Source organism: Podarcis tiliguerta, assembly GCF_965153285.1.
Source record: "Podarcis tiliguerta genome assembly, chromosome: 1".
Taxonomy (NCBI): Eukaryota; Metazoa; Chordata; class Lepidosauria; order Squamata; family Lacertidae; genus Podarcis; species Podarcis tiliguerta.
Window position 1 is genome coordinate 41,722,599 of NC_139534.1, and position 12,235 is coordinate 41,734,833.

General features: G+C 39.2%; 1 protein-coding gene across 14 annotated transcripts in view; it reads left to right on the forward strand.

Moving 5' to 3' along the window:
* The window catches only part of NCKAP5 (NCK associated protein 5), a 588,547-nt gene that overhangs the window by 437,985 nt on the left and 138,327 nt on the right, over nt 1-12,235 (forward strand). For all 14 annotated transcript variants that reach the window (XM_083404704.1, XM_083404711.1, XM_083404705.1 and 11 more), the window contains 2 exons: nt 2,845-2,913; nt 7,918-7,956. In XM_083404704.1, the coding sequence (XP_083260830.1) occupies nt 2,845-2,913; nt 7,918-7,956 (108 nt within the window). The remainder of the gene's footprint in view (nt 1-2,844; nt 2,914-7,917; nt 7,957-12,235) is intronic.

The window sequence follows — 12,235 nt, forward strand, 5'->3', positions numbered from 1 at the left end:
GAGCATATGATGAAGATTTTCTCCCTCCTCTTGTACAACAATTTGGTTGTATCACACAAGTATGGTAGCTTTTGGAATTCTACCTCACTCTGTAGCTCTCATCATTTAACCAAAGTAGATATGGTACAAAGAAGTGATGTATGGGTGTTGGTGTGAGGGAAGTGACCCCTTTTTAAAGATGAATGTCAGCATGCCTCTTTGGGAACGGGCAGTGTTTCAGAGAAAACTTGGGGGGGGGGGGGAGCTCAAGCTGTGCATCTGGTCCTCTTACTTGCATGCCAATTAATTATTTGGATCACAGCCTTAATGTGTAAGCACAAGCCTAGCGTAACTTGATTTCATTACCAATAACAAAAAAGCCCCCAACACTTTTCATAGATTGTCAGAACATTAAAAGAGAAGCAAGCAATGTAAACTATGTAATGGTTGTAATTATGTGTGGTATTGATTGCGGTGTCATGGTTACGTGATGTGAAGGTTATGCATAGAGCACCAGGTATCATGCCTGGATTCCCAAGGCTAGCATTTGTTTTTGCTTGAACATTTATTTTATTTTGTTCCCACCTCTGGAGGAATTAATATTTAGACTCACTGCTGCCTAGATGGCTTAGAACTTTTATTTGGTCCTAATACATTTGAAAGGGATTCCATATCCCAAAAGACTTCTCCCAAGAAACAAGCAAATATTTTACAGGAGTGAAACAAGGCTGTATATCTTGCAGAAATAAAATAATGAATAGTTTAAATTTATGATTTTGTTCGTTGGTTGGTTTTTGAATTTCCCTAACTCCAAGGAACATCAGTGTGAAATATGACGACATAAGAACAAAATACATCAACCATCAGTAAAAAAGAAACCCAAACTGAACATTTAATTAACAAGATAGTTTGATGTGCAGCCCTGCTAGGGATAAGAGTCCCAAAAATGAAATGCAAATGCCTGGGAAAATGAGTGTCTTCAGTTGAATCTGAGAACCAAAAATATGGAAGACAGACATAACTAAGGGGAGATTATTTCAAAGTAAAGAACCCACCACAGAGAAGGCCGTTTATGCATCCCCTCTCCATGAATCCTGGTAGGGATTGCAAACCGAGCCCCACTCCCCCCCCCCCCTATTAAGGATTGCAGTGACTGGTATTAGAAGATGCACTGCTACATTTTATCAGGACCAGAGCCATTTAGGGCTTTGTAAACTGTTATCAGCCCTTGAATTGGGCCTGGTAGCACATAGGCAACCAGGACACAGCATCTAGCATTGGTGTTCCATTATCCCATCTCACTACCCAGCTACTTAACCTGGCAGCTGTATTCAAGGATGTTCAATGACATCTTCATGTAGAGCATGTTGCAGTCCCACAGCCATGAGATATCCAGAACATGGGTTATTGATAACAGGCTGTCTTGGTCCAGGACAGCTATAGTTGACAAACCAGCACTCCTTGCCTATTCAAATAGTTCCTCTTATAGCTCCCATTGTTCAGTTGTGTTGATTAGTGGTGACATTTCTTTTCAGAGTGGCAGATCAAAAACAATCTGATCTAATCTAGAAAATTAAAATAGGTTAATATTCTAATCCAGAGACAGTCACTAGCCATGGCATAAGGAACTTCTACTTGTAAAGATGACCATAATTCAATGTGGAAGTGAAAGTTTGACATCACAATGGCTTGTATTGTTTTCATAACACTAAAGGCTATATTTGCTGTTTGTCTATAATTCCTCCTCTCCCTACCCACGCTAAGGTGTGAGATGGAACCCAGAGTGCAGCAGAGAGGAGGTGCTGCTATGTTTGCCAGGCAACATGAGATGGTCAAGGTCTTAGTACATTATAGTTAGCCTGTGCAATCTAGAGACTTCATGCTGATATCACTAAAAGGGTTGACATTAGATGCCCCTATTCTATCTGTGCATGATCAAAGATTTGGGAACTGTGCAGGCAGTCACAGATTACTCTTTAGGTCAAGTGCCAGTCTCAGATAATGAGATTTCAAGTTCTATTTCTGGATTCCCTGATAAGCTCCCACATTGCACAATTTGTATATTATACCATCCATGTGTTAAAGTTCTGCTGTTTTCAATGTGACTTTATTTAGTTGGAAAGGAGAGGTTTCATACTGGCTAGATTGTGCCCTGCATTTTTACCAACTCTTCCAGTCTTACAGCAGTGAACTCTATTTTTATATATTTATGATAATTGGAGGTGAGTTTATATACTGTCCACCTATTACACTGGACAAAATAGGCTTGAGCCATTGCACCCAGTGTAAGAGAAAAGTGTGTGCTGCATTTCTAGATTTTATGATATCAGAAAGAAAAACCACTCCTAAAATATGGCTGTGCTATCCATCAATGCTGCAATGTTCAGATGATAAAAAGAAATTGCATTTTATTATTGTATCTCTAAATCTCTTAATATTAAGCTAAGCTTTGTGGTTTGGAAAGGGAAGAGAATGCCCCTGACTCATGATTTTCAAGCATTCGAGCTTGGCAAGCTTGAATAAAAGAAAATTGATGTGCAAAATATCCACTGCAGTGTTTATACTAAAGGCTGTTTTCTGCATCTGCCAAGAATAGATTACAGAGATGTGTAGAATAGCAATGTCTTGTCGTTCTCTAAATTGTAATGTATTTTGTGGTAATTTCATAAAGCTAATAGAATTTCTGTTATTTGTAACAGCAAATGAGAGCACATAGATTTAGTTTATTGTTTATTTATTTATCCCCACCCCCACCCTGAGTTTATTTTGGATCCTGAGGAGGTGTATAGGGTAAATGTATTGATTGGCTTGTCATGTTTCACACCATGCCCACTGATTAATTTGCATTACTTTTCTGTCTTGCAGGCAGAGAATTCCGCACTGGCTATGGAAAATGAAAATCAGAGAGAACAGTATGAACGTTGCCTTGATGAAGTAAGGTGGATCAGTGTTTTGTCACTTTTCCAATAAGCAACCCTTCCCTTTCTTATTGGGTTACATTTTTATTTGTTAATCAGTTTATAATAAAATAATTCTGAATATACTAATTATGAACAATTTTTGTAGTTTTGTTTAGGATTCTAGATTTCCTTTGGGACATACACAGGATTAAAAAATAAATAAATTCAGAAGTACAATAGAAGCAGTGGAATTAGCTCCCTTTGAGACAAAAGAGTTTTTGGGGGTTTTTAAAGGTCCAAAGTTAAATACTGTTATTACCTTCACCTACAAATCCTGGATGGAATGATAGATTTGATTCCCATGTAGTGTGGTCCAGTGGTGCTCCTGTTCTTTTACTGAGTGGATCTACCCAAGGAAGTTTGTCTTTAATATGGGTTGGTTAATTTAAATCCATAATGCAACACTGAAAAGTCATTGGATCTTTGCATTTATCTTCAAGACCCATGCTCACTTTGAACAAGCCAACTCTGTGATGCCATTGACTTACATTTTGAGAAGTACAGCAATAGATTATGGTAATAGTAATAATCCTTTTTACCCATGAAATATTCTGCATCCCAAATGAAAGAGGTTTTTCCAAACCATTTTCTTCTTTTGTTGGCCTTAATTAGGCATGAACAATCTAAGGCATTCCAGACAACTTGGAGATTTTACATCCCAGAATAATATCAACTTGGATTGTGACCCATGTCTAGTTCTATTTCCTCCTCCTCCCCCTCTAAATCACCTAAGCTCGGTCTGCAAGTTTGTATTTCCCAGATCAGCTGGGAAACTGTTGATACTGAAAGTTAGTAGGTCTCTGTTTCACAAGACCCTGCTTAACCACCTGAGTTTAATACATTCTCATTCTGTTCTTCTAAGAGCAAATCTTGAAAATTGAAATAGAGATTGTTGGGATCCTCCCCCCCATTTTTTACAATATTTGTCAGAAGTAGCTTTGAAGAATATGTTTAGACATTCATTATCTTGGCAGCTTCCTATGTCGAAGGCTATAAAACCAGGTCCAGCTATACCATTTCCCCCATCTGGGAGACTTTCCAAACTATCCCTTCCACCAAGAAACCTACTACCATTAAATACCACATATAGGTTGAGGGTACTTGCTGTTTTGGAGCAAGTTTCTACAGAAACTTTTCAGCTAGGATATAGACCTATTTAATAAACTGCTGCTTCTGATTATATGGATTCAGGGGTTTATCAAGCAGGGAAAAATATAGCCACAACTACAAAATTCAATTCTTTTGCTCACTCAAGAATTATATTCTATGTAGTTTGAGGTGAAAGTGTTCCCATCACTATGCTACTGCATACTTAGAAGTGACACACAAATCTTCTGATCGCATGTGGGCATGCACAAGTGGGCTGTTTTATTTTTTCCAGTGGCTGTGGCAGAAAACTTTAAGGCTTCTGATCAGCCCATATTGATGCCAGGTTTACAGTATGAATTTTGGAATAGGTTTATGGGCAGATTAATAGCACAAGGGTTTGCTGCTGGGCAGACAACATAGATTGGAGAGTTGAGCAGTTGTAGATGATCACAAAAGTGGCATTTCCCATCTCAATAATATCAGCTGTATAAACTTTAATTTCATTTGATGGCATGGGGATTACTCAGCTGTTTCAGACTTTGTGTATAGGCACAAAACCTCATCAAATAAACTGATAGGCAGAGCTGAGGTGCAAAATTGCTGAATTCAGGCCCTCATTATTATTTTCTAAAAACCTTAATGTCCCTTTTGTTCATATGCTTTCTTCTCTGTTTATTATAAACCTAACCTTCATAACTGCATTACAAATTCTTGCCCTGAAATACAATTTAATATTCTGTGAGTGTATCTACCCATAAAATTCAGTCGTTGTAAAGGGTGGGGTGGGGGGGAATCAGAATGTGAGACAATTACAGTCACTTATAAATTCTGATAGTAATCCTAACAAACAATTGTTTTGAAATTAGTTGTCTATCTCTGCTATTTCCTCTAAAGTAGATAGATCAATCATTTGAATTGAACTTGAAAGTAAATAGCACTGCAATGCATTATATAAGGATGAGCTTCATTTATTTAAAATTCAATACATATATCTATAAATTCTAAACCCATCTCCTTGTCTCTAGGAAACCTAATGCAAGAAACAGGATTACCTTCTTCTACCTCAGGGGCCTGTGGTTTAAATGCTTAATCCTAGTTTCCTATTCTGGAAATTGATTGTCAGTTTTTTGTCAAGAGGTGGTATAATATTTATTCATGTTATTATGCCAGTAAAGATTTATGTCAGACTCAGCTGCATTCTATCAGGGCAATGTGACACACCACACTATAACATCTTAAAATAACTATACTAGCATTTGCAGTTAGCCACACGAAATATAAAGATCCCACCAATGTTTAACTTGTATTTGAAAGCAACTAAAAGCTGTCATTAACATGCCATGCAAATAAGATAATAAAAGCTTATTCTTATTCTTCGTCATTCGAAAACATGACCAGGTCACTGGAAATATATCCTGGATTATTTTAGCTCTGTTGCTATTCTTTCTTAGATTGGCCAGAAATCCTCCAAATCTGTTATGGTGAGTTTCTTTAAATTAAGATGATAGGGATACTACTTCAGCTTTTCCGAGTATAAAGATCTTGGATTTCTGCATGATGGTAAAGGGATTATTGTTATTCTACCCCATTCATTTCAGTAAGAAGGAAATGCATTGTAAATGGAGGGGGGGGGGAGGGAGCCATGATCAATTAACATGTTGTTGATGGACTGAAATCAGCAATGACATGAATACTAATTGTATTTGCTAGATTTATTTCCATTCTGTTCATGGGATGAAAAAGCGAACATCAGCAATTTCCTTTTCTTGTTTCCACTTTCATCAGAATTTTCCAACATCCCTTGCCACTAGGTTGCCTTACCTTCAGCTACTCAGATCAGAAGTGCTTGCATTGCTCCCTCTTCTGCTTATGCCACTCGGCACAGCTCTCAGTGACTATGCAGGCAGAACTGCTGCAAATGACTTGGACACAGTCTGCAGAACCTTGTAGGGTTTTGAACATAGCTGTTTGCTTGCTTGCTTGCTTATTTATTTATTTATTTTACTAATAAGTGGCTTCATGTCATTTCGTAAAGAAGTAGTGTATTGGATGGGTTTGTTCAATTTTCAGGTACACCAAACAATGTTACAACTAAAAATACATGCTAGAAGGAATGCTGTTGGATGTCAGTTCTTAAAGCCTATAGGGCAACACACATGGATTTCAGAGATGCAATATATTTACTGCTGTGGGTTATTATGGCTGCAGTATTAGTCTGTGTCTTGTATTAAATCATGTACAGAACTATTTTATGTGACGGTTTATTCCCTAGTTGCCTTAGGTTAGAGACCAGTTCTGGAAAGGGAGAAGTGATAATGGGTCATGTTATAAGTGTATGAATCAAATCAAACTCTTGGATCATACAGGGGCAGAATTACTTAGGTTGAAATTTCTGCTCATGCTTCAGTTCATATGAGTAGGTTACATTTTTTTTCAATGAAGATGTTGAGAAGAAAGTGGAATTTTGTTTTTAACTGCTAGGTATGCTTATTTTCAAATGGATAAGCTTCAGATATAATAGGGCTCTGCTTTGACAACATAAGGTTTTTTAGTGTGTACAAAAATAGGTCATTTTTTGAACAAAATAAGGTATTAGGTAATTAAATGTGTGGTGCAAATGTTAATATCTGGTGGTGTATACACAATTCTACTAATCAATGTTTTGTAATCTGATGCAAATAAGTGTGGTGTGAGTGCCATCCAAGCACATTTGATGACTGTAGGCATTTTAATTTTTAGTGGCACTTAACAGTATCTTGCTGTCATGACAGATGTTCTGTTTTGTCAATATTGAATCAAGAAACAATTAGACCTCATGAAAACATCCAGGGCCCGGCCTTCTGCTAGAACAAAATTGATGATATCTCTTTCAAAATCAGCTGAATGGTACTGGTTTTTTTCCAGTCCTGTGACTTACACTACTCCAGAATTTGGGACAAAATGAGGTTTTCAAGGGAACTGGTAGAATCTGAAACTTAAGTGAAGATAAAAGAAGTTTTTTAAAAAAACCCTCCAGGTGTGCCTAAAGGAAATTATCTGTACGAACACAGGAAGCTGCTTTTCATCCAGTCAGACCATTGATCCATCTGGTTCTGCACTGTCTATGGGTAAAGGTAAAAGGTAAAGGGACAGTAGTGGAGGAAGGGATGCAGCATGGGACATGTGTGGCACGTGGCCTGTAGGGCACCCTAGCCACCACCTCCCAGTCATGGCCGTCCTCCAGACTGGGTGGCTTGCCCCACACCCATGGACAGCTAGCACCACCCTATGGTGGCTAGCACCTCCCCCGTGCTACTCCGCTGCCCCTGGATGGTTAAGTCCAGTCAAAGGGGACTATGGGGTGCGCCGCTCATCTTACTCCAGGCTGAGAGAGCCAGCGTTTGTCCACTGACTGCTTTCCAGGTCATGTGGCCAGCATGACTAAACCGCTTATGGTGCAACAGGACACCGTGGTGGAAGCCGTAGTGCACGGAAATGCAGTTTACCTTCCTGCCACAGTGGTACCAGTTTATCTACTTCCACTGGTATGCTTTCAAACTCCTAGGTTGTCAGAAGCTGGGACAGAGCAACGGGAGCTTACCCCGTCGCACAGATTCAAACTGCAAATATTTGAACTTCAGTGTTACTCAAACTTGGGTTGCCAGCTGTTGTTGGACTACAACTCTCATCATCCCTAGCTAGCAGCTGAATATACAAGTTTGATAAATACTGGTCCATACTAAGTAGAAGTGGCTCTTCAGGGTTTCCAGGTCTACCTGGAGATGCCACAGATTGAACCAGGACTTTCTGCATTCAAAGCAGATGCTGTATTACTCAGCTATGACCCTTAGAAAGCACACACAAACACAATCTGATGCACGGCTCAAATGTCCTTTATTTATTCTTACAGGTAGCCAACCAAGTTGTACAAGCACTACTTACTCAGAAGGTAAGTAATTTCTCCTTTTCGTGAGACACTGTTAAATGTTATAGTTACCAAGGATACTTAATTAGAGTTATCAAAGATCTTTATTCAATAAAATTGGTGCTAATTAGAGATTTACTCTGTAATGAAATATCAGCTTAAGCAGAGGATTTTCCTTAGGACTGTAACATGGGAGAAAATGGATAAATTTCCTCTCCATGTCTTCTCTGATCCCATTAATTATTAGCACATACATGCATATTCAGCTAATAGAATTTAAAATTTAAAACATGCACATATACTGTGACATGTATTCAACCCTTTGTATACTGGCATGTTTTCTATCAATGTTTAATTGTATTTTAATGCTTGTTTTTTTATGCTTTTAGTGGTTCTTGTTTTTATCTGTAAGTTACCTTGAGTCCCATCAGGGGAAAAAGGCAGAGTTGTTGTTGTTGTTGTTGTTGTTATCATCATCTTTGATAGTAAGTGCATTTATTACTAGATGAATTTATTCTACATTTATTTTCTCTATCAGAATTGTATGCTACTCTTCCTCCAGGGGGATTAAAGCACAATCCCTTTTTATCCCTGCAATGGTTTGAGCTGAAAAAGAGCTAGATCTTACTTGTCAAAGTCCAGTAGTTGACATGTTCCTAATTAACCCATTCTAGAAGTGCCTGTCCTTATGCCAAAATTGTATCCCCACCCCTGCTATACACAAGAAATGTTCAGGGGCAATGTCAAGGTTTGAAATACAAACAAAATACTTTAGGAAAAATCCCAGGGGTGTGGAATCCAAAAAGAGCAGAGTGAGAACTGAGCATGCTGACAGACATGCAACATTTGGATAGGGAAAGGGAATTGAGTAACTGGAAACCTGAACAGAAGCACTCCACATTGCAGCATTTCCTTGCAGATCCTACTAATATGTATTTGGCAAAGAGAAAACTTTGTACAGATTGCCATTTATTTGTCTTTCCTGGTCTCACATCATTTTTGCTATTGGGAGGGTGGGAGTTACATATTCCTCTATTTCCAATTGCCAATATTAGGTTTTCTTTTCTTTTTTTGCTGCAAACTTTGCTGTATTTGTTGTTGTTAAGCTTTTTGAGTGGTGCTTCTGCCTCAATTTTTTTTTTCTACAAAGCTATCTGGCTTCATTTCTTGATCAGCAATTAACTCTCTGTGGCTCCAGTTTCTACTTAAAAGTATTGTCTGCAGAGTGTGCATGTGTGTCTAATAGGTAGTATAACACTGGGACATCGGCATCCAGTTACCCTCCTACTGCACAGGGGGAAATGCCAGCACAACTTTCTCAGCAGTGCACTGTCTGATGACTCTAGGCACAAGCCCAAGCAAGAGCAAACTGGTGTTCTGGAGGTGGGAGTTATTGTATTCAACACAAGAGTGACAGGAAAGAGGTGGATCTACTGCCTATCTAAATGTTTATTCAAACAAAATTTATATACTGCTTGATTGTAATAAAACCTTGAAGTGGGTTACAAAAAAATATTAAAACTATCAGTAAAAACAGTTTTAAAAAAGCTAATCAAAGAGATTCTAGTCCCAATCACTTTGTGGAGGCTATTAATGGTTGCTTGTCACCATAAGGGTAAAGGTAAAGGGGCCACTGACTGTTAGGTCCAGTTGTGGATGACTCTGGGGTTGCAGCGCTCATCTCGCTTTAGTGGCTGACGGAGCCGGCGTACAGCTTCCAGGTCATGTGGCCAGCATGACTAAGCCGCTTCTGGTGAACCAGAGCAGCGCACGGAAACGCCATTTACCTTCTTGCCGGATTGGTACCTATTTATCTACTTGCACTTTGACGTGCTTTCAAACTGCTAGGTTGGCAGGAGCAGGGACCGAGCAATGGGAGCTCACCCCGTTGCAGGGATTCAAACCACCGACCTTCAGATCGGCAAGCCCTAGGCTCTGTGGTTTAGACCACAGCGCCACCTGCGTCCAATTAATGATTGCTTGTCACCATAGCTATGGTCTATCCCCATTGTTGGAGACTGTATGCCTTTGGATACCTGTTTCTGAGTATCACAGCTGTGGAGACTATTTTTCCTCTCAAACACTCCCAAAGGCTGCCATTGCAGGGTGCTGGGTTACATGGACCATTGGCCTGGTCCAGGAGAACCTTCCCTGTGTTCAGTAGCAGACATACAGCCTACAGTTTTTCTTACATTTCTTCAGATGAAGAACACACAACCTTTAATCTCATATGAAACATAAAAGGCCTCCCTGTACCTGGTCAGAGAAAGAGATCTTTCCCACCATCCTCTGCCAGGTTTTCCATTTGGTGTTTTTTTTATGGGAGATGTGTGAGTTTGAACCTGGGGCCTTCTGTGTGCAAAGTATGCATTCTTTTCAGAGCTGCAGTCTGCGACTGTGTGTCCATTGTGGTGCTGGGACATGACTGTGAACTAACACGCCTCATCCCGCTTTGTTTTCGTCTCCATAAAATGTAACACATGAGAGGCATCTTAGAAGGAGTGAGGAGATGCCTTTGGGTGTGAGTGTGTATTGCAGGGATGGGGTGTGTGTGTGGAGAGGTATAGAGGTATTGTGAGTTATTTTCTGCAGGCATCAACACTGGGTAAGGTTTAAATATCTTCCAAGTACAGAGAAATACACATTATTATAAGTTGCAGATTCTTTCACATCCATCGGTACCAGCATATGTGGGTGGGGCAGAATGTTACAGCTGGGTGAGGATGGTGCATGGGAGCAACAAGATTGGTGTTTTGCTGCACCGGTGGAAATGCTGAATTGGTGGCAGTAGTCCTGTGAGTGCAGTGCTATGGCCCCAAACCCACCCCATTACCAGCAGTGATGTTGGTATCAGGAGACAAGCTCTGCCCCACTACACACTGATATCCATGTATTGTGACTGTAAATCTAAGTGCATGCTGAGCAGTCCCAATGGCCACTTAATCCCAGGAGAAGTTCCAACCAACTAGGACAGGAAATCCTGGCAATCAGGATTGTTGCTGACTGTTGTACTGTATAATATAGCTGGCGGGGGGGGGGGGAGGATCTGTTGCTGGAATTGTCATTTCAGTGTTGTTTTTCTAAATTCTCAATTGAGAATTAAAACAGACTAGCCAACCCTAGAAACAAATCAGAAATGTATTCATTTTCTCTTGTTATGCAATTTAACAGGCCATGAATACAAGTGCATACACAAACCAGATTAGCATTCTGCAATATAAAAGCCCATATGTTGTGGCATATTCGCTGGTATATTGATCTCAATATATTTATACCTTATTTAGAAAACAACATGTTGTTTTTTTAAAAAAATAAAACAAATGCAAAATGGAGTTGAAGTGGGGAGAGTCTCGTGAGTTATTTATAACTCCTTGAGGACAATGTTTTTCCATGACTACCCCTTTTGTCAATATTGGAAGACACAGGTACTAAGGACTCCTTCTGAACGAACTAAGGATATAGATTAAAATGTATTTAATAATGTGATTTGCTTAGTATTGATGAAATTTAACAGACGCTAGCCTACTGCTGAGTAATGCTGCTTAATTTAATATCCTGAAGGGGAAACACAAGGCAGCACTCTAAATGTTAATGAATGTTAACTGTTACAGCCCTCCTTATGCCATTTGGACTGAGACTATTTATAAGAAAGGACAGGAAGACAATACCATACAGTAAAAAGGAAATTAGGCTCTTCGGGTCAATCACAAATGGCTCCTATACAAATCTAAGTAATAACTGGTAAACAGATAAGTCTTCTACCACACTGCAGCAAGAAGGAACAAGTAATGTCACCAAGAGATAACACACCTCAGGGGCATCATGAGATACAGAGGGAATCTGAAGAGCTCTCAAAGACTCCAGAAGAGTAATATTGTGCAGTAACACCAACTATGTATATTACACTGTGAATTTGGAAATACCCCTCAAGGACTAATTTTTTGTTTAAATTAAATACATACTATAATAATGTAAGGGATAAAGTACTGCATACCCAGAAGTATATGAGAAGCTTCTGTTCCGCCGAGAGATCATGGTGACACCAACTGAGAGAGCAAAACCTTGAGTGATTTATCAATGTCACTGAATCCTTGAGATCAAATTTATAGTTTGAAGTGGGTACTTTTGGAAGAGATCGTTCCTTATAAGACATATGGAACTCCTCCAGTGAGCCTAGTTTTTGAGTGAAAATATGAAGGAAAATATATTAAATTGGGAGTTCTGCCTCAGAGCACCGCATTTTGTTGTTGTTTTGTTTCCATCATTTCCACAAGTTACGGTTTTACTTAAGAGGCATCTAAAA